The sequence below is a fragment of the Telopea speciosissima genome, chromosome 4 (assembly GCF_018873765.1).
Source record: "Telopea speciosissima isolate NSW1024214 ecotype Mountain lineage chromosome 4, Tspe_v1, whole genome shotgun sequence".
NCBI classification, from domain to species: domain Eukaryota; kingdom Viridiplantae; phylum Streptophyta; class Magnoliopsida; order Proteales; family Proteaceae; genus Telopea; species Telopea speciosissima.
The window spans coordinates 60,282,066-60,304,676 of record NC_057919.1 but is presented as its reverse complement, the minus strand read 5'-3'; the positions used below and the strand labels follow the sequence as shown (position 1 = coordinate 60,304,676).

The window sequence follows — 22,611 nt, the reverse complement described above, 5'->3', positions numbered from 1 at the left end:
ATTAGAAGTGATTCAATTAGAAATAATGGAATCAAAGTTCATAATGCAATGATTCATATTGCCTACTGCAACTCCTATTCATTGTTATGGGTCTTCTCGTAAAATATTTATATTTTGATGCTACAGACTTGTCTCTCATAATAATATGTGCACATTTAAGATGATGATTCCTCCTGAATGGCAGGATGCAGTAACTGTTGTCGGCTACCCATTTGGAGGAGACACCATATCAGTGACAAAAGGAGTGGTTTCACGAATAGAGGTTTGGTCAGAGAGGCGTTTCCAGTTTTGATTATCTATGTGTCTTTGACCGATAAGTCGCATTCTTTCCATCCATTTATTATTGCAGCTGGAATTTCTTGTGTTATTTTACATATGCACATAGCAATTCTACCTGGATGATGTGGCACAATCATACAAGATCAACACTAATTGTGAAATCTTCAGTACCGACTTCCCGAAGAGGATAAATGAAGTGGTCAGGTCTGATTAGATATACATTACCAGGTTGTGGGTAACTTTCTCAGAATGCAAAAGAAGGGAGAAAAAAAGAAAAAGAAAAGACCAAATTCAAAACATTGTAATTTTGTTCTGCACTTAAGAACTGTTAGTACTGATGGTTGACATTTACAAGACATTCTATCAACATTTTGAAAAAGTTAGAAGTCAAGAAATTATATAGATATTCACCAAAGAGATGTCTTTGAGTTTGAGAATATGTACTTCAATTGTCTTTGTGTCGATCTTTTGACTTCCCCTCAGTTTTTTTTTCTTGATTTTTCCCGATTCCCTCTATTTTTCCTGTTTGTATTTTATAACTTATACTGATATTATTCATGTTACAATACCAAACACTAAAAACCAGCCCCTGTACAAAGCTGAGAAAGAAAGAGAAGAAGAAGAGGAGAGAAGGGAGAAAGCACTGCCAATGTTTGAGAACGAACAGAACTATCAAACTGTGGGTGGGGTGATCAATTTATAATAAAAAGAGATTACAATTTTGGGTCCACAACTACTAGACCGACATCAAGAACCGTAAGTAAACATTAAGTAAATAACTAACTAATTCCATAAGTACCCTCAAGAACCTACATATACTTACTTAACCCCATAAACTAACACTAATATTTCTTAACATTCCTCGTTAATCTGGAGCATAGATATCACCCATGCCTAGCTTGGAACACCCTTGGAGAAACATAGGCCGAAACAAGGCTTTAGTGAACAAATCTCCTAGTTGATTGTGAGAGCTGACAAACGGAATGGAAATTGACTTCTTCATCATTGCATCCCAAACAAAATGACAGTTCACTTCAATATGCTGTGTTAACAAAACAGAGAAATAGGAGAATGCTTGAATGATCAATATGATCAAACAAGCCATATATTTATAATATGAAGAGTTACACCCTAATGACAATAATACCCCCTAGCATAGCCGACATAGCTAGGCAGTACATAAACATAAAAATAAAGTAAGAAAAAGACCGTATTATGGTTTACATTATTCAACACTCCCCCTCAAGTTGGAGCAAAAATGTTAATCATGCCCAACTTGATTAAACTAGGATGAAATAGCTTTCTAGATAAACCCTTGGTGAAAATATCAACAAGCTGATCAACAGACTTCACAAAGGGAACACAAATAAGCCCTTCTTCCAATCTCTCCTTGATGAAATGCCTATCCAGTTCAACATGCTTGGTGCGATCATGCTGTACCGGGTTATGTGCAATGCTAATTGCAGCCTTATTGTCACAGTACAACATCATAGGAAGACGAAGAAGAACACCAAGATCTTGTAGCAAACCTTTGAGCCAAAGTAACTCGCAAATACCTTGTGCCATAGCACGGAATTCTGCTTCGACACTAGAACGAGCAACCACATTTTGCTTCTTGCTACGCCAAGTGATAAGATTGCCACCTACAAAAGAACAATACCCAGAGATGGACTTGCGATCTACAGAACCAGCCCAATCAGTATCAATGTATGCCTCTATCTGTAGGTGACCATGAGGAGACAGGAGAATGCCTTTTTTTTTGGGTGAATAAAAAATTCATTACCAAAGAGAGAAAGATACAGCAGCTCCCTTAGGGAGCGAGAAGAAAGAAAAGAAAAGCCAGCTCCACAAACATGGGAGGGCTGGAGAGAAATGGAGGACAGTCCCCAGGAGACAACAATAAGTCTGTTCCTTGGGGTGTCATTACAAAAAGAGGGAGGGACCGAAGATAAGCGAGCTTTGATTTCAAAAGAAATGAAATCCCAAATCTGCTGATGAGTACGAGATTTGGAGGTCCATTTCCTAAGGTTATGCTCCATCCATATGTGATTGATGGTGGCACAAAAAGCTAGTTTACCAACTGTGTCGCAGCTTGAAGAACCAACAAAAGTCTTGTCAATCCAAAGCTAATCTCTACTGAAGGGCAAAATTCTATGACTTCTAGGCCAACATTTTGCTAGGATCCCCTCCCAAATAGCCATGGAGAAGGGGCAAGCAAAGAAGAGGTGCTCAGTGTCTTCCACATTGTTCCAGCAAAGACAGCAAGGAGAAGCAGCAATCTGACGATGGCGAAGGAAGGATTGAGTTGGAAGACAGTTGGAGAGCGCTCGCTAGGCTGTGAAGTAGTGGCGTGGGATATGATGCTTCAACCAAAGGAGTTTTCTCCAAGGAGCAAGAGAACTTTTGATGCGAATATGATCCCAGGCAGCTTTTGCGGAGAAGGAACTCGACTTGGAAGGCGACCACATGACACAATCACCTCTCATAAGATTGATGGTTGGGAGAGCAGACCAAATGTTGGAGAGAGTCTGATGCGAAGATGGCGGCGGGTCCTAACCAGAGGGGCCGAGAATATCAGCAACCTGAGCATTTCTAGGGATGCCTGAACTGTAGATAACTTTAGGGCTAACAAGTTGGAGAAGGATGCCCATAGGGTGCCAGTAATCCAGCCAGAGGGAAGTAGCGGAACCATCACCAATGCGAGTGCAGATAGCTCCTTGGACAAGGGAACGAGTAGCTAAAATCTTCCGCCAGACCTAAGAAGCATTGGTGGATGGGGAAACAGTCCAAATAGAGTCTTGCTGAAGGTGCCTTGAGTAGATCCAGTCGACCCAAATACTTCTTTTTTTAGCAACTATCTTCCAAATCAATTTGATGATGCCAACCAAGTTGACCTGGAGAATGCCTTTTCCTAGAGCTGACTTCAGGTAGTGAAGGATACGAAGAACAACCTCCATATGAGAAGAGTAGGGATCATACATAAATTGACTCAGAGTACTCACAAGTCACAACAACAGCAATATCAGGACATTTGTGTGAGAGATAAATCAACTACCTCACTAGTCTTTGCTACCGGCCGTTATCAACAGGTTCACCCTCTTTTTCCTTGAGACGAACAATATCATCCATAGGAGTATCTGAAGGGTGACATCCTAACAATTCGGTTTCAGCTAATAAATCTAGGACATACTTCCTTTGGGAGAGAAAGATGCCTTTAGAGGATCTGGCAACCTCAATCCCAAGAAAGTACCGTAGCTTCCCTAGATCTTTAATCTTAAACTCCTGCCCAAGAAAGGTCTTCAACCGGCTGATCTCATCACCATCATTGCTAGTAACCACTATGTCATCAACGTAGACTATAAGATCAGTGAGTTTTCCACCAACCCTCTTTATGAAGAGAGTGTGATCAGCATTACTCTGCTTATAGCCCAAAGAAATCATGGCTTTGTGGAACCGGCCAAACCATGCTCGAGGTGGCTGCTTTAGCCCATAAAGTGCACGTTTCAATTTACACACTTTACCTTGGTTTTTGTCACAAGAGAACCCTGGTGGAATGTCCATATACACCTCCTCATCCAGTTCTCCATTTAGGAAGGCATTCTTCACTCCAACTGTTGCAATTCCCATCCAAGATCGACTGCACAGGATAGCAAAACTCGAACAGTATTCAACTTTGCAACAGGGGCAAAGGTCTCCTGGTAATTAATGCCGTATGAGTGAACCCCTTTGCCACGAGTCATGCCTTGTACCTATCCACAGTGCCATTCACCTTCTGTTTCACTACAAACACCCACTTGCATCCAACTGTTCTCTTTCCAGGTGGAAGAATCACAAGCTCCCATGTGTTATTTTTTTTTCAGGGCTTCCATTTCCTCCATCATTGCTGCCTTCCACTTTCCATCTAATAGAGCTTCTTGCCAATTGTTAGAAATACGAACAGAAAAAAGAGAAGAAACAAAAGCACGAAAGGATGGTGAAAGGGAGTCATAAGAAACAACATGGGATATAGGATGCTTGGTGCAAACCCTGACACCTTTGCAAAGAGAAATAGGTAAATCAGGAGAAGAAACATTACCAGGTGGAGAGGCAGGTTCTGGAACTAGGTTCGATAATTGAATGGGTGCCGGTGCAACAGTGGATTGAAGCTGCTTTTGTTTCCTTGTATAAGTCTGCACATTAGATTCATTAATCCTCTTCTGAAAGTCATTAATGGTTTTCTGGACTGGAGTTTGCTCCCCCTGAATAGGAATGTCAACAACCTCATCTGTGATGGTCTCCTCCTGTATAGGAACCTCTCCCCCTGAGGCAGAGGGAGGACTAGGAGTAGGAGGAACAGGAACAGACTCATTGTAAACAGACTGGAGGGGAGGTTCTATGGTCAGCACATCTTCACTAACACTCTCCCCCTGAAGAGGTGGGGACACATAATAAGAAACAGTCTCATGAAAAACAACATCCATATTGACCAATGTACGTCTGGCAGGAGGATAATAGCACTTGTACCCCTTCTGGGTGGCAGAGTATCCTAAGAAAATGTAGCAGAGACTACGGGGTTCAAGTTTACCAGGGGACCTAGTATCCCTGGCATAACAAACGCAGCCAAACACCTTAGGGGGAACAATAAAGGAAGAAGAGCCAAGTAAGAGCTCGACAGGGGACTTGGAGTCAAGGACCAGACTGGGCGGCCTATTAATCAAATAGGTTGCAGTGAGGACAGCATCTTATATTACAATACTCCCCTCAAGTTGGTGCATGAATATCACACATGCCTAACTTGCATAAAAATAGGATGAAAAACCACTAAGACCTTTAGTGAAAACATATGCTAACTGATCACCAATCTTCAGAGAAGGTATACAAAAAATTTCTCCTTGATGAAATGCCTGTCAATCTCTACATGTTTCGTTCGATCATGTTGAACTGGTCAACTGGATTATGGGCAATGTTGATAACAGATTTACTGTCACAATACAACATCATCGACATTGGAACATGAATACCCATCATAGATCCCATGTGCCATGGCCCTGAATTCAGCTTCAGCACTTGATCTTGCAACCATTGATCTTGTACCCTGATGTGGAGCGGCAATCATCTAGTGATCCAGCCCAGTCAGCTTTTGTGAATGTCTCCACACATGTGATTAAAAAAAAAAGACCTTAACCAGTGCACAAGGCTCCCGTGTTTTGTAGGGTCTGGGGAGGGTCAAATGTACGCAGCCTTACCCCTGTTCCCAGACCAGGACTTGAACCCGTGACCAACCGTTCAGCAAGCGAGCACTTGACCAACGCGCCAAGCACGGCCTTCTCCACACGCATGTGATTATGAGGCGAAAATAGGAAAATTATAATATAAAGCAACTAGTTAACAAATTAGTTCCTAAAATACCCTTACTACACAAAGTCTAACATCCCTAGCTTGTTGTCTTTGTTGGAACGGTACCAAAAGTGTTGATCACTTATTTTTTGAATCCTCGTTCTCGTCCTTTATTTGGTCTGAGGTTTTGAGTAAATGCTCGCCTAGAAGAAGAAGAATTCTGCCTTTCCAGAGAGAGTGGATTTAGGTTGACATGACTTATGGGGGCAAATCTCTTTGTGATAGAATTGTCAAGCTGGCTTTTGGAGCTACTATTTCGCATATATGGATGGAGCGCAATCTTAGGAGATGGACTACCAACTCAAGATCCTTTCATTAGATTTGGGATTCCATCTTTTTTGAAGTTTGTTCCAAAACTTCTTCCCTCTCCTCTTCTTGTGTATATTCCCCAAGGAAGAGGCATATTGTTCTATCCTAGAGTCTCCCCTCTTCTTTGCTTCCCCCCATCCCCCTAGGAGGATTTGCTAGCCCTATGTATTGTGGGATGTCTTTCTTTCTTTCCCCCTAATTTTGGGTGTTTCCTTGTTTCTCTCTCTTTGGTAATGAATATTTATTCACCCAAAAAAAAAGTTAGCTTTGCTCATCTGCACAGACATATACACACATATATGAAAACAAGCACTTCATGCATCTGATTCTGTTGCCAAAGTAGGAAAAATCTCAAGGTTCTTCTTGTTTGTATTTCCAGGTTACATCTTATGCTCTAGGGTCATCTGACTTGCTTGGTATTCAAATTGATGCAGCAATAAATCCTGGTAGTGATATCTCCCACCTTTAGTTCCATTTTGTTTCAACTTCTAATTCTCCTACTCTGTATCTTGTGTTTTTTAAACCCCTCCCCAAAGCTCTCTTATAAAGGCTGACAAATGACTATGATTTGTTAATCGTTAAATCAAATTCTTTGGACATCTTTCCCCTATGTTAATTAATTTGTCATGTTGTAGGAAATAGTGGTGGCCCTGCCTTCAATGATGATGGGGAGTGCATTGGGGTGGCATTTCAGGTAGATTTCTGGTGCACTAAATCAGCATTCCTCTTTCTCCAAAATGTTCCATATGGTGCACATAAGAAATGCTTATTTCATAAAAATCATGATATCCAAATAAGTTCTCTTTTCCCAAAACAGATGATTCTCTTCTATTTTCATCTGGTCCTGGTAGTGTGGGGGAATCTCTGTTTTTAGTGGTTATGTTATGTCTGTCATATTTCTTACCAGGCATTTCATTTAGGTTTACAGATCTGAAGAAGCTGAAAATATTGGATATGTAATTCCCACAACGGTTGTTTCTCATTTCTTGGAAGACTATGAGAGAAATGGGAAGTATACTGGTGAGGAACTTATCTTGAATTAGTTTCTTTCTACTTTTCTTAAGCAGCATGCGTGATTCCTCATGATATTTATAAAATAGGCTTTCACAAATTAAGAGGATGCTATACAGATCTCCCGTGTGGATAGAGAAAGTTAAAATTGTACTCATATCATGTATACTTCTTTTTGGGGCATGGAGTGGGGGGAAGTGGGGATGTTTTGGTTTGTTGATTGCTTTAGTGATTTTTAGTTTTTCTTTTTCGCATTCTGGAATTGAGCTCTAAAGTTCAAATTATTAATTGATATCATTTCTGTACTTTTATTTGTTTTCTTCTGGTCATGAACCACATAATTAAATTTATCCATCAGAACATTTCACACCTAGAGAGAATTGCACATAATATGTGGTATTTATAAGAGTTTCCTGTACCGTCCTTTATGTTTTCTATTGACAAGCCTTCAAGTCCATTCGTGCTGTTTTCTTTCAGTTAATGTTCAGTGGAGGTTTACACTTCAAAGAATCTTTTCCTTACAGTTCTGCCTTCTCCATTTCCTCTTTCTTACTGCTCTCCCGCTGTTCAAATTTAACTGTTTTTGATGTTCTGTTTTTGTCTGTTGAAGCAGGAGTTGCGAGTATTTCCTTTCTTGTTTTCTGCTTACCAATTTCATTCCTTCTGATCCTTACCATCAAAGCTCTGTGAAAGACTATTAATGAACATGCTCTACTTTGTTCACCTTCTCTTTTATTTACTTTATCATTGCCTTTCTCTTCCCACTTCAACCTTCAATTTGTGTTGATGTTCTACTTTCATCTTGTGTTCGCAAGATCAAGTGGTACTCTTTCTATCTCTCTTCACTTTATTTCCTTTTCCTTTGAGGGGATGGTTATTGGGAGGGTTTGTGGGGTCTATTTTGAGTCATGTCTGTTGTTTATGTGGCAGCTTTAGTGGACAAGTGGGGGAATCCTTTTGTTTGGCGCTGTTTGAGTCTAATGCGTCTTGCTTGCTTTCGGATATTTTTGTTTGATTGACAAGGTGCTTAGGGCCTTCTTTTTCTTTTTTCTTTTTCCTTTCCTCTTTGTTGCTGAACTTTTTTTTTCGCAGGGGGGGGGGGGGGAGTTGGGGGAAGGGGAAGGAAGCTTGTCATATTAAAATTATACGACCTGTTTCTTTTTTGTTTTACCATTCTTACACAATTCTAATGAATCTATGTATCAAATCAAAAAGAAAAAAGAAGAAAAAAAGGGTGGGAGTGGGGGTGGGTGAATACATAATACCGTCTAACATAGTGTCTATTGCATATTGTCTTCATGGTTGTTGTTAGATTATAAACACCAACAAATGCCTTTGTCATTTTGTGTGTGGATGCAGAATCATAGTATCTTTTCTTTTGGTAGAGGTGCATTTCATGCATTAAGAAAGCTTTATGCCATCAAATCTCTCTCTCTCATGAGCTATGAATCAATTTACTGTTCTTTCCAATTCATCTTCCTGAGTAATGGCAAATGTGAACTTTCAGGATTCCCTTGCCTTGGAGTCTTGCTGCAAAAGTTGGAGAATCCAGCACTCCGTGCATGCTTAAAAGTGCAATCTAATGAGGTACATTACCTTAAGGCTGCCAAGCTTGACGCCCATTTTGTCAAATCTGCAAATGTAAAAATTCCATTATCTGTTTATTCGACGTGGGTAATAGAACTTTTAGAGAAGGTGCTCGACACAGTTTTTGCTGATTCCATGCATAGTTTTGGTAATCTATTATTTATTTGTCGGAATTTTGTTGGTATATGATCTTTTTGAGAGGTTGAATGGGATATGAAGGATGGAGGTTCAAAGGGGGTGGGGTGGGGGTCTGGGGTTACAGTGAGGTGGTGGGTTTTTTTGTGGAATGTCGGGTTAGGTACAGAGGATGGAGGAACAACGGAAGAGGAAAATGGAAGTTGTGGGTTTTTGACGTTTGAAGAAGAAAGAGGGGAAAGGAGACGGAGGCACATAATATGCAGAGATATAGGTATCTATGTAGTGCTTGTAAACCTCTTCATCTACTACCTTCAAGCTCCCAGGGTATTGACATCCTTGCTCACAAGCCTACTTAAGCTTGCAAGCTCTTGGGATGTGAAGCATAGCCTGTGCTACCACAGATAATGCATACACTAAGCTAATGACAAACACCAATGCGAGCTTCGAAGCTAGGCTGCGACGTACTGCTGGCTTTGGTCAGTACCCAACATTTTTCTTTTGTTTGATTAATCACTACTCAATGGTGTTCAACAGCATGTTGAAACCCAGAGAGAGATTTTGGTTCCCCTCCAGCATAATTCTAACAAGATTGCCCCTCAATTATATGTTTTAGACAAGTCTGCATTTATTATTGGCTTGTGAGGAGTTGTGTAGACACAGTAGGACTGTGCTATATGTATCCTCCTTTTGGACCTTTGCAATAAAGTACAAATTTTTTTCTGCCAATACCCACACCCTACCCCACCTCACAAAAGATAATCCATGCTAGGCTTTCTTGTGTAGTGGGTGATGCCAGGTGACAAGGGATGGCCAGCACATCTCTACTTTCAAGATGGATGTTAAGCATGTGTTCCTTCGCCAAAGTAAACAATGACACCCCCGGGAGAAAAAATGGAGGATAATGAAATGGTATGGAACAACTGAGCACCTCATCCCTTATTTGCTCACCATACATGATACACCATATCACCAGCACGCCTCTGGTGTGCCATGAAAATATGCCATTCCCATCAAGCCATTCTGCTCACCAAAGCCATGCACGAAGTCACCAACACAGCCCAACGTGAGGCCAGACCTTAATGGTCTATTCCTTCTGGCAAGGGTGGCACTCATTCTCAATCCTCAAATTCATGCTCTGAGAGTGAGTTTTTAACAATCTACAGATTATACAGGTATGCTTGAGGAAAGCTCACATTTTGATTTAGTTGGACAACTCTAATCTTAAAACTCACCTTTGATCTAACTTGGTGAATTTTTAACTGAGCAAAGCTTAAACTCCTGAAAATCCTTTGTATTCACTCATGTATGCAACTAGACATGTTTTGGAGCCACTGTCGACTTTATGGTATACTGTTCTATATGATCTTAACTACTCTCAGCTTTATAATATACTTCGCTATACTCTTTGAGCTACTCTCAACTTTGTAATATACCTCACTTTGTCACCCCTGCACAGTCATCTCTTTCTCTGCGCTGAGGGTCAGACACACAATGTGTTGTTACAGACCATGGCCTACATGCCCACAATGTGTTGGTACAGACCATGGCCAACAAAATGACTGTTACAGGGTTCCTACATGTGAAGTGGGACATGTATGGTCAAACTACAAGGGAAGGCAGCTGCATTATGGCTATTTTATATGTTTCAGCGTGATTGTTATTTCTTAGGTTCACGTTTTAGGTTTGAGAATTCCTTTGATCTGTTTATACAGGTCATAGTGAAGAGAGTACATGATAAATTTATTTGGTGAAAGAGTTACATGCTTGACAAGCGGTAGTGAGGAGAAATTTCTTGAGTATTTAATGTGAACCATGTATGAAGTTTGCAGCAATTTTCTTTCGCTAGAATCTAAATATTTCAATCTTAAAGCACCAAAATATACTCTAGACTATAGTGTAAATTTCTTCTATTTTTTTTTTGGGATAAGTGCCTGTTGTGCAATTCCTTATTCCTACATTCATGTGGAGATCACCATCACTGTATCTATTGAGCATCCTAATCCTTGTATGGTTTCCATGACTTCTGCTGCAGGGTGTTCTGGTACGGAGAGTTGAGCCCACTTCTGATGCAAATAATGTTTTGAAAGAGGTAAGCAGGCTATTTTTAATTCCAGCCAGGATCTCAGTGTAGCAACAATAGTCAGTAAGCACAACCGTAGGGAAGGGAACTGTTATAGTTTATGTAGGGTAGCCTAATAACTTAAGTGCTTCACAACCTAATTAATCTAAGGGAAAATTACAGTGCCACCCCCTGAGGTTTGTATAAAATACAGAGCGATCCCCTGTGTTTCTAAATTATACAGTCAGACCCCCTGAGTGGACGGTGAGTGAACAGTGTTAAATAAGACATTTTAAATACCAACTTTACCCTCTTCTAATATCCTTAATACTCTGTGGGAAAAACCAAATTTGCCCTCTTCTAAGACAGAGGTCAAGTCTTAGAAGTTTTGGTGGCGGCACCCGTGTCCTTCAGAGAGGGGTTCTGAGACTTGAACTCGTTGTTGTCGGTGGGGAGCCTCCACTGCTTGGTTCGCCTGACGTACGAATCGTATGAGAGCGTTGCTGGCTGGTCGCCGATGTCACCAAATCGAACGCTGGGCCTATGTTACCTCTTGGAGCCCAAAAAAGGGCCCAGATTTTCAGATGAAACTCCTACGGTGGCTCCAACAGCGGCTCCACCATTCATCGGACCTTCTGTGGGCTGCAACTCTGCCATTACGGGTAGAGAAAGGAAAGAGAGAGGGAGAGATTAAAAGTGATAACTGAAGAGAAGGGCCTGCAGGATAAGGAAGTATTAGATGATGCCAGCTAACGAGCAATCCCACCGAAGATAAAAAAAAATAAGGAACAGAAATTAATGGAAATCGATTCCTTTCTCTCATCGTTTTCAATAATTGAATTTCTTGTCGTTCTGGTGATCTGATCTACTCTACAGAGAAGACAACTGTGAACCATCTGTTGATGTTGGAGTGTTTATTCGATTCTTCAGACTCTGAACAGAACAACAAATCTAATCGTATGTGTAGGAGTTCTTGAGCGAAAGGGCAACATTGATCTTCTTAGGGTCAAAGACGATTGAGAAATCAATGTTTTTAAAGAACTTTGGTTTAACTAGCTTGCCCAGAACGTAAGCTCTTGAACGGACCATGAAATCCAGTTTCAGATGCACCGGCGTCGTCAAGTTTCCCCCGGAACTGCTCAGACTCGCACCACCTCCATACATTGGGATCTTGTTTCTGGACACCACCACTGCCACCGTTCTTTGGCTTTTCCTTGATTGATAGAACCCGTTCACTTGCAATTTTACCCAATTGACCCAAAAAAGATAAAATGAAAATTCGTGTCTCACGGCTAACACAGAAGGGTGAAATGGAATAGAGAAGCCCTAACTCAATTTCCGGGAGAGAAAGAAAGTGAGACCTTCAGTGTCGATGGGATGATAGTAATCGAGCGTAGGGTCGTCCTGGGTTGGAAGAGAGTATTTGTAATCTGTTTCATCTCTACGAGACTTTCTCCTTAACTTTCTCGTCAGATTTAGAATCATCTTACCCTCTCTCTCTCTCTTGCTCGCTGGCTCTCTGATTTGTTAAATCTTCTGATTTGGTTTTGGCTGTTCTGGTCCTACTTTCTATTACCGATTATTCAACTGTTAGAGGCTTAATTTATCATGGGTTTGGATCCCTATTCTGTCCCTCGATTCGGCGGTTGTTGAGTTCTTCTTCCCCATATAGGATTACCCCATAATTGAACGATAAAGAAAAGTTAAGAACCCTGCCTTGGTTGTGGACGTTTTCCGACGGCTTCGCCGTTCCTGGATTTGTTTCATCCTCTTCTTTTTTTTTTTTTGTGCAGAGGAGAGAGAAATAGAAGAGTTGCAGATTTTTTAGGGTTTGAATGAGGTTAGCTATGGGTTATATCGCCGGTACAGTCGTCGCACTTCGGGGATGGGCCTTAGAAGATCGCCATCTTGAGAAGTTGCAGAGGACCAAAACCAGAACCCTAATCTGATTCGAGTAACAGGGCAGGAGAAGGGTTGGGAATGGGGGTGGTAAGCTCACACCCCTAACCGGGGTATAATAGTCATTTTAGGTCATGCATTACCAAGACCGTACCACTTAACGGGAATGATTTAACGGAGTGGGGCTGACTGTAACAACTTATCAAAACTCAAGGGGTCTGGCTGTATAATTTAGAAACACAGGGGTTTGTTCTGTATTTTATACAAACCTCAGGGGGTGGCAATGTAATTTTCCCTTAATCTAATTGATGTCAAGATCACAATCATTTTATGAAAAGTTTAATTAAAGTGATGGGCTAAATACAATTTAGAAACAAAATCTGAGCTGAAAGGAGAATGGGTTGACATAACTGGTCTTAGAAATTCAAGATCCAACTGTGAGCGATGGCTACAGTGCTACACTATACTTTCATGAAGGTGTGATCCAGGAGGAACAGCTTACACTTTTAAAGTCTATTTCTGATAACCCAATGAATTTGGTATCTCTTCCAGAAAGTGCTCTTTTTGTTGAACTGTGAATTCATTTATGTAGAATGATTATTTCAATCAAGGGATTCATTACCATATATCTGATTGACATCAGGATTATATCCATAGTCATTTTCTGGAGACTTTGATAGGATGGTTTTAGACTTTTAGCATCATATAGAAAGTGAAAACCTTCAACTGAGAGGGTAAAGAGCAAAAGTAACAAGTCTTAGAAAAGTAGAATGAATCAAAATGAAGGGATGCAATGCACAGATTCTGCTGACACCTTTGCTTTGCCATGGATATGTGTAATCACAGACCAACATTCAGAAGGCTTTAATTTCTATTACACCATTTATCCCTGGTATCTCTGTTCTACAAAGTGCTCATTCCTGCTATGTACCTGTAGTTGACTTTGGCTTCATTATTGAACAATGGTTGCCCAGACTTTATCTGTCCTTTGTCCCTCTAGGAACATCTTGTTCTCTTAAGGAGCTTGGTCAGGTAACCCCATCAACAGTGACCTAGCCAGACGGGGCAACGAGGGACCATAGGCACCGAAGCCCTTACCCTCCAATGGTTAGACTTGAATTTCTTGCTTGATGTACTTCTGGATGTTGATCTGTGCTCATGGATGATGTATAAAACTTTTCATATACTCTTCCCTATTTGGCTATCTTTACTTGAATAGGTTATTCATCCACAAAAGGGGCGAGGGAAAAAAACAGAAGTTACTTTGAGTATGCCAATTGTTCTTCATTTTTGGCTCCATTTATTATTTCCAATTATAATTATCAGTGAGCGAGCCTCGGTGCAATGGTTAAGTTGTGCTATTGCAACCTGTTGGTTGTGGGTTCAAAACTTGGAAACAGTCTCTCCTGCGAAGCAGGGGGTAAGGCTGCAAACATTTGTCCCTCCCAGACTCTGCAGTGGCGGGAGCCTCGTATTATCAATTATCATTTTTGATGTTTTAATAATTCATACGGATTTTTCTCCTTTAACTGTACATTTTCATTGGGCTTCTTCTAGTCTTTTTATGGGATGTTTAAATATGTAATATCGTAAAACTTGCAAAATAATTCTTGTAGATATTGTGCTTCTCCAGGGGGACGTGATCGTAAGCTTTAATGATGTTCATGTAGGGAGTGAAGGAACTGTGCCATTTCGGTCAACTGAGCGCATTGCATTCCGCTACCTAATAAGTCAAAAGTAAAGGTCCTATGAACTGTATAACAAAGTAAAATTGTATATGCATTTTAAATATTAGCTGATTTGCTTTTATGTTTGTCTATAGAAGTATTATGTACACACAAAATTTTGGATCCGGCTCCTCTGTTGAGTGGGGGTGTGCTATAGATCTTGTAGCACAGCACCAGAGCTCGCCACATGGACGAGCTCCCATTTGGACGGCTCGGATCAAGCTGGAAATCCAGATTTCAAAAATAAGAAATCCTCCTGTCCATCGCATGTGCACCACGCTCAGGGTTTCCAGCTCGATCCACGCCGTTCAAATGGGAGCTAGTCCATGTGGCGAGCTCTGGTGCTGCGCTACAAGATCTGTAGCGAACCTCCGCATTACAGAGGAGCTAGATTCCAAAATTTCAGTCCTGCATTGTTGCAATCATTACTACAGTGGAGGCCACTCCTTTCTTATTTCCTTGACCTGGCTCATCTGGTCCTTGTTTTTGGTTCTTATCTCTTGCACTACTACTACATATCCTTCTTTGTTTTTTTTGGTTCTATTTTTTTTAATCGCTAAAGAAACTACATAATGTTAGAAAAGCAATCAGATTCATTTTCTCCATTTATTTTTGTTAAAACTTGGGCATTAAATGGTCCAGCTGGAGCAAACAGTTCATCTGGTTCTCATGCCCAAATTTCGATTCGTCTCACCTGGAAGGATTTGGCTCCTCTCCTGCAAGGCCAGCGCCCAGTGAGGCATCCAACTGCTGGTCCGCTGGGTGCGCACGGGAGTGTGTGCCTGTGTGGGGCCCGGCACGCACCCAGCAGCCCAGCCATTGGATGCCTCACTGGGCACCCACTGGATGCTGGCCTTGCAGGAGAGGAGCCCGATCCAGGTGGGAAGATCTTATGCTAGAGTAGTCAAGGCATGGGCTAATCTCTTTTCGCACTCTTTTTTTAAAGCTTCTCAAATAACTTTTTGCTAAACTTGTCATTACCTAGGCATCATCTAGGGACGCCCGACTGAATATGCAACTGCCTTCACCTGGGAAGAAACCAACCCATTCATCTTGTTAACCATTTTAATTAAATTTGTTTTGAATCTGAATAAAATGGTGAACAGTGCAATATGGATCACCATATAATCCACTCAAATTTCTAGTATATATTTTTCTTATGCAGTACTAGTTACACCTGTATAATGTGCTCCACATGTCAAGGCATATTGGCATGCTTGGAGTCAATTCAAATTAAGATTCCTCTTTAACTACTTTGTGGATGTTCCTGGTTCAAATTTGTAAATAGTTTATCCAATTATACTTCTTTATTTTCACTTCTGTCATTTATCTGAGGATCAAAGTAAAACAGGATCTTGGATCAAATCATGTTTGAATGATCAGGTTTGCGGGTGATGTGGCAGAGCTTGGTATTATTCGAAAAGGGTCTTTTATGAAAGTTCAGACAGTCCTAAATCCACGGGTGCATTTGGTATGCCATTAGCAGCTTTTTACTTTGTACGATTATGTGGTGACAGTGTTTCTTCAGTATATTGCTGTTTGAGTTGCGCTTAAATGTTAAATTATATTGGCAATGCCTTATAGGTCCCTTTTCACATTGATGGAGGCCAACCTTCTTATCTGATTATTGCTGGACTGGTTTTCACGCCGCTCTCGGAACCTCTTATTGAGTATGTTTTGATCCTGGCGTTTAGCAGTCTGTTACCTTTGTGGTTTAAAGTATGATAGCATCATCTGTTACCTTTGTGGTTTCAAGTACTGATAGCATTGTGTAGAAGTATTCCAGAGAGAGTGACATTATGTTGACATATCTCTAACCAACTTATTTTGTTATACAGTGAGGAATGTGAAGACACAATAGGGGTAAGTAGTAACAGTACAGAAAACTTTCACCTTCTACAACAGTATTGACTGTGATTAATTGGCATAATTCGTATTCGTCCAATGAGAGTTTTCTTTTTTAATTTTTCTGGTCAGTTGAAATTATTGGTGAAGGCACGGTACTCATTGGCCAAGTTCAAAGGAGAACAGATAGTGATCCTCTCACAAGTTAGTTTACACCATCTCCAAAAATCTTCATTTCATTAAGATGTATCGGGCTTTCACTTGACTGAATCTTTCTCTTCATCTCCTTATTATATGTTAGTTGGTGGGAAACATTTGGCAACTTTTGCTCATGTCAATTATTTTCATTGAATAAGAAAGAGTAGTACTCCTTTGTGTTCTGCATTGGGATTTTTCAAATTGTTAGTTTGTCCTCCTGGTAATATTCATTTGCTTGTTTCCCCCCCTTCCTGCATAGGTCTTAGCAAATGAAGTGAACATTGGGTACGAGGATATGGACAATCAGCAGGCAAGTTCTAAACTCCCACTATGTATTGCTTTTTACGCAATAGATGTAGCAAGAGGATGAAAAGAATAATTAATACAGATAAAAAATTTCAGGTTTTAAAGTTCAATGGGACTCCAATAAAAAATATACGACACTTGGCATATCTTGTTGATTGTAAGTACCTGCACCGTTTTTCCTGGCTGGTTACTCTTTTATTTCTAATACTAACTGCTGTCTCTATGCTGTTGCCTAGCATGCAAGGACAAGTATTTAGTATTTGAGTTTGAAGACAACTTCCTTGCGGTCTTGGAACGGGAGGCTGCTGCTGTCGCCACTCCTTGCATTCTCAAGAATTATGGGATTCCTTCTGAGAGGTCTTCAGATCTGTTAGAGCCATATCTGGACTCATCAGAATTTGACCAAGCAATGAATCCTGAAATTGGCGACAGCCCGGTCTCCAATTTGGAAATTGGGTTCGATGGACTTCTTTGGGCATGAGAATAAAATTCAGTTTGAGCCAGATTAGTTTGCTTCAAGGGACAGTCTTTTGGCAGCAAAGTCCCATCTTCAGAGGGACAGATACAACACCAGGATTTGAATCTCCCATTGTGCCACAATTTGAGTCACATTCTTCATCTTGAGTTATTTTATATTTTAATCCATTGGATTGGCGAATAAATCCATGGGGACGTGATGATGGCAGCTCCTTGGAAGCATTTTTTGCGTCAACAATCAACATGCGTTAGAATTTAAGTTCAAATAATAAAATGTATCTGTTTCTTACCACAGTTCATAAACAGTGTAACTTGTGGACTTTATTGACTGCTAAAAATTTATATTGCCCTCCAATGAAGGGAAGTCGGATGGGAATGGATAAGTCCTGGTATTACCTTTGGGCTGAAGAGACAGGCTTGGGCTGGTCCATGAAAGATTTCTTTTGTTTTCTTTGTGAATGAAACACATGGAAATTGTTATGTAAAATGAGGGCCATTAAAGTTTTTAATGTTTATGGATTTTTAATAGGTTGGCCTTACATGGACTGTCAGAGTGTCACTCAAAGAGGTCTGACCACCAACCCATTTGATCTTGTGGCCATGTGAGGTCAGTACTATTGAACCCAGGCAATTGACATAAAGTGTTCCATTTTATTTTTGGGTGAATAATAAAAGGCCAAAGATTTCATACACGGTCGTGCAAGCATGCACGCTTGTGTCCCCTCTCACAAAAAGTAAGAAAAATCATAAACCCCTCACTCATATTTAATGCCTCGAAACACCCACCCTCTCACATGCACGGTTTACAGAGCCGTGTATGAAAATTTCTCCCATAATAAAATTCATTACTAAAGAGAGAGAACTACAACAGCCCCCCCTTAGGGGGCAAAAGAGGAAAACAGAAAAAGAACAACCAAAGCCTCAAACATGGGAGGCTTGGAAGGAGATGGAGGAGAGACCCTAGGAGACAACAATAAATCTGTTCCTTGGGGTATCATTACAAAAAAAGGGAGCAGCCGAAGAGACCCTAGCTTTGATTTCAAAGGAATGGAGTCCCCAATCTGAGACACAGATTTGGAGGTCTTCCATTACTCGGTTCAATTTACTGAAAACACATCAGCTATGGAATTGAAATCTTAACCTTGAGCTCCATGCTATTTCCTATTTCAAGGGGGAAGAAGGACCGAGAGGTTGTTGCGTAGGGAGAGGGAGGGATGGTTTTTCAATGAGCAATAAGAAGTGGGTGAGTTGGGAATGGAAAAGCGGAGATGGAGAAGCTGAGAAGAGAAATGAGAAAGGTTGATGGGGATTTTGGAGGAGTCCCAAAGGAACCAAATACGACCATTAGGAGAATGATTGTAGTTGGTGAGCAGGGACCAAGAGGGGGCAATCAAGGCAACAATGCGGGAAGCATTCTCCTGGAGAACACGGGTTTCAAGAAGAGCACAAAAGGAAGAATTGGTGGATTTAATGAGGGATCTGATGTCCTGGTGTTTAGCCAGGGTGTTGAGACCCCAAACATTCCAAATGAAGCCGGAAGACATGGCACCTAGTGGGAGAGAGGCAAGGACCTGGTGGGGGGGTGCTCCTATAACGACGACGGAAATAGGAGATAGCCGGGCTGCGGACAAATCGACGACGGGGAGGGAGGGGGAGGGCTAAAGCGGGGCAAGGGATAAGAGGGAGGCTGCTAGGAGGGGAAGAGGGGGACCTGGCAACAGCAAGGGGGTCGAGAGAGAGGAGACCAAAGTGGATCTGGTCAGGGTGGGTTGGGAAATTGCTTGTGATAGAGATGGGCCGGGGGGTAAAAATAGGGAGATTATAAGTGAAAAAAGAAAAGGATTGAGTGGGAGGTGGGCTTTGAAGCTGGGCCAGGTGGGTCAAAGAATGAGGGGGACTTAAGTGATGGACTGGGAGGGTTAGAGACTGAGATGGGCTTAAAGGGTGGGCTGGGAGGGTGGGCCTGGCTAGAGAGCTAGCCAAAGGGGGACAAGTGGAGGATTGGTGAGCAGGTAGAGAGGGCCTGGAACAAACAAGTGGGCCAGTAGGAAGGTGGAGGGAGGGGCGTATAGGACAGGAAGGGGGGTTAGGTAGAAGGGGGGGTAGAAGTGGAAAATGCTTAAGTAAAGGGGGATGGAGGGTATAAGAAGGCAAAAGCAAGGGGGGGTGCTGACCTTTTCGTAAGGGGGGAGACAGTAACACAAAGATGGCAACTGGTGTTGGAGCAGTCCAGGGCAGCAGCTGTGACCACTGAAGGAGAAACCTGCGGTCTAGAGAGCCTACTATCTGACATATCCACGTCTGGAGAGGAACAACGGAGATCAGAGCACAACTGAGGGGGTAGACTGAGCTATCGCAGGGGTTCCATCGAGAGCTGGAGTAGGTCTTCCAAGCTGGGAATACGCAACTTGGGAACCAGCGTGAGCAGGGCCAATGGCGTCCGGGGCTGCAGAGGCTGTTTGAATAGTCAAATCCATCAGAGGAGCCTGTACAGAAGGCTCAGGTCGAATCTCGAGAACAGAGTCAGTGAGCACCTCCGTGCAGGGAGGCAAGCTGGATGCGCTAGTCGAGATGTTACGGCGATGGTTGCGTAGGCGGCGATGGCGAGTGGGACATTGACAACGGACAGGTTCTCTTCCTCGGCTAAGAGATCTGGGGGAGCTGGAGAGGATCGAGGAAGAGGGGGGAGCATTGCCAGGGAGAGGCCCTGAGTCAGCAGCAGAAGTGGTGCAGTCGTTGCCGATGGAGAACTGAGAACCTTCGATGCTTCAGGGGCAGCCTGAGAAGAGTCGAATGCTGCAGTGAACAGAGGCAGAGAAGGGGCACACTCCTTGGAGTGGTGTCCAAACAATTTGCAGTGGCAGCAATGTGGAGGAATCCACTCGTATTCAACTGGTTGCTCAAAACAGAAGCCATCTTCTTCCATAATAGTGATGGACGAAGGAGGTGGAGAATCTACCGAGACATCGATGCATAACCTTGCATAGGAGAGATGGTCCTTCTTGAGGGTACGAGAGTCCGATTGAAGAGGGAAACCGAGAACAGAGCCAATTCGACCAAGGCATTCTTGACTCCAGTAGTGAAGAGGCAGACCAGGGAGCGTGACCCACAAGGGAATGGTGTTGAGGTCAACCTTGTGGAGGAGGAGGTGGGGCCTCCATTGGCGAAGAAAAATTGGTTTGGAGCCAACCATCCATGGAGCGCCATCGAGAGCACAAGACTTAGCTTCATCTGAAAAGAATCTGAAGATGAAGACACCATTGTCAAATAGTAAGTTGTCCAACAATCCAGAGGCCTTCCATTGCTTAGTGAGGGAAGCTTTAACGATATTGAAGGAGGGTCTAGCACCAAGGAAGTGACCTACCAAGCAGTATTGCCATTTGGGGATTTCAGGTAGCAACATGGAGTTGGGACAGAGGGCGAAAGGAATCCCATTATCTAAAGGAGGTTTTACATAGTGGAGAGAGGAATCAGAGGTAGAAGGTGGTTCGGAGAAGAGAGAGGACCACTGATTGGGTCCAGCAGGAGAGATGGTGGAGGAAGATGGGATGGCGGTTGTGGAGGTAATAGGTGATGGAGGGAGGGAAAAGGGTGGTGCGGTGGTGGTGGTGGTAGAGAGAGATGCCGGAGAGTTGCTGGAGGGGGTGGGGGCAGGGGGGTTCATGATACCATCACACTGTGTGATTGTGCTAAAGGTTCAAAATGCCACCAAAAAAACTCTATATGTCCTTTCGTCTCTTTTTACTTGTTTTATTATCATTGATCTTTGCAAGGATCCATGTAGCCGACCCCATTTAGTTGGGATAAGGTTGAGTTGTTGTTGTTATCTTCCGCTGTGTATCGGGTTTGAGAGGTTGAAGAAAAGGTTCCTTTGAAATAGCATTTAAAGACGTATTTTCTATTGCTTTCTGAAATTGACTTTCCTTATTCCAATCTTTCTTTTGAAATACCAGAAAGACCCCTCTCTTTCAACTTTAATTATCAATTAGTTCTTGACTCTTGTTAGTGTTCTGGTTTTTATTCAAAGGTCCTGAACTTTTATAGTTTTGCTACTAAACTCTTAAATTGAGTTATCTATTATTCTTGTGGGCCCATAGCGATCTCAAAGCAGGGTTTTGTGACCCGGGGTTGCATCAAATCTATTTGAGAGGTGTTGAGAAGTTCTGTTACCATATCTGTTGAACTTTCTAGCTACACAACTAAATAATTAACTGTGTTACATAAGGGTGAAATCGTATTACTCAAAATGAAGATTATCACAAGGAGATCTTGGCCTCACAGAACAAAAAGATATACAAAAAGAAACCAGATGCAAAATGTGCAAGAAACATGTACAAGCCTTTTTCTTCTGTTTCCTCTTTTGCCCCATATTCCCTGTCAGTAAGAACTTAGGGCAATTCCGTCCACTGATTTTTCCAGAAATCCCATTTCTTTTGATTCCCATCTTCAGAATTGAATTTTTTTGATATGGTAATGGCGAACCCTTCTCTTGATTCATAAAGTAGTGGACCACATGCAGTTAAGACTGGTGAAAGCTCAGAAGTGGGAGCCATGATGGCCTTAGGATAACCCAAAGGATAATTTTATTCTTGACAAGGATGTATTTTTAACCACCAAAAATTTCTTTTTGGTAATCGAATGCCTTTGAAGGCTACCACGTCGTTACATGTTACATGACCTGCTAGTCAAACATGTATGACACATAATCTGCTGAAAAATCAGTTTTTTCTGAGTCAACTTATATCTATATGTATAACTTAATTGGTTAATAGAATGGGTGGCAGAAAATGTAAATGCCTTAAAATATACAAACTAAAGTTAGAAAAATGACAGTAACCAGTTCCTGATCTATTGCAGAAGCAAATTCACCGCTCACACAAGAAAGGTATATTTTCAAATCACGAATGCTAAAGAGAGATCACTTTCTGATTTTGCCATTGGCCAATGCCAAATACATGAAAATATTATAAATTTCTTCTGCTTCCATGTGACAACTGTATCAGTTATAGATGTGACATGCTAGTGTCCTTTTTGCCCTTGTACAAATAAAAACCAATATAATAGATAATGAACTTGTCCTGTTGCTATTAAGTTATTCTCTTGTTTTATGCAAGTAAACAACATATTGATCTTTTTGATAAAAAAAAAAGAAAAAGAAAATGTGAATGAGAAAAATGAAACCAAATAGAAGTCAATATCAATTTGTCAGTTATGATTCTAAAAGTTTGATGAGGATTAAAACTAAAGTTGTTAACGTTTGGTCTTAGGAATTTTTTCCCTCAGCTCTTGAGGGGTGTGATATCTTTCTATGTGATGTATATAAATAGGATAATAGATTCATTTTTATAATGTAATATAGTAATTCGTTTCCTTGTGCGGTATATTTGGGTCTGGTATAAA

At 41.5% G+C, this 22,611-nt stretch overlaps 1 protein-coding gene across 3 annotated transcripts in view; it reads left to right on the top strand.

The window, feature by feature from the left end:
• Positions 1-17,561, top strand: part of LOC122660509 (protease Do-like 2, chloroplastic) — a 41,040-nt gene extending 23,479 nt beyond the window's left edge. For all 3 annotated transcript variants that reach the window (XM_043855844.1, XM_043855843.1, XM_043855845.1), the window contains exons 8-21: positions 185-262; positions 6,344-6,410; positions 6,600-6,658; positions 6,885-6,984; positions 8,483-8,562; positions 10,733-10,789; positions 14,292-14,395; positions 15,769-15,856; positions 15,970-16,055; positions 16,224-16,248; positions 16,363-16,434; positions 16,688-16,738; positions 16,831-16,891; positions 16,971-17,561. In XM_043855844.1, coding sequence (XP_043711779.1) covers positions 185-262; positions 6,344-6,410; positions 6,600-6,658; positions 6,885-6,984; positions 8,483-8,562; positions 10,733-10,789; positions 14,292-14,395; positions 15,769-15,856; positions 15,970-16,055; positions 16,224-16,248; positions 16,363-16,434; positions 16,688-16,738; positions 16,831-16,891; positions 16,971-17,215 — 1,173 coding nt within the window. In that variant the 3' untranslated portion in view covers positions 17,216-17,561. The remainder of the gene's footprint in view (positions 1-184; positions 263-6,343; positions 6,411-6,599; positions 6,659-6,884; positions 6,985-8,482; positions 8,563-10,732; positions 10,790-14,291; positions 14,396-15,768; positions 15,857-15,969; positions 16,056-16,223; positions 16,249-16,362; positions 16,435-16,687; positions 16,739-16,830; positions 16,892-16,970) is intronic.
• The last annotated feature ends 5,050 nt before the right edge of the window (positions 17,562-22,611 follow it).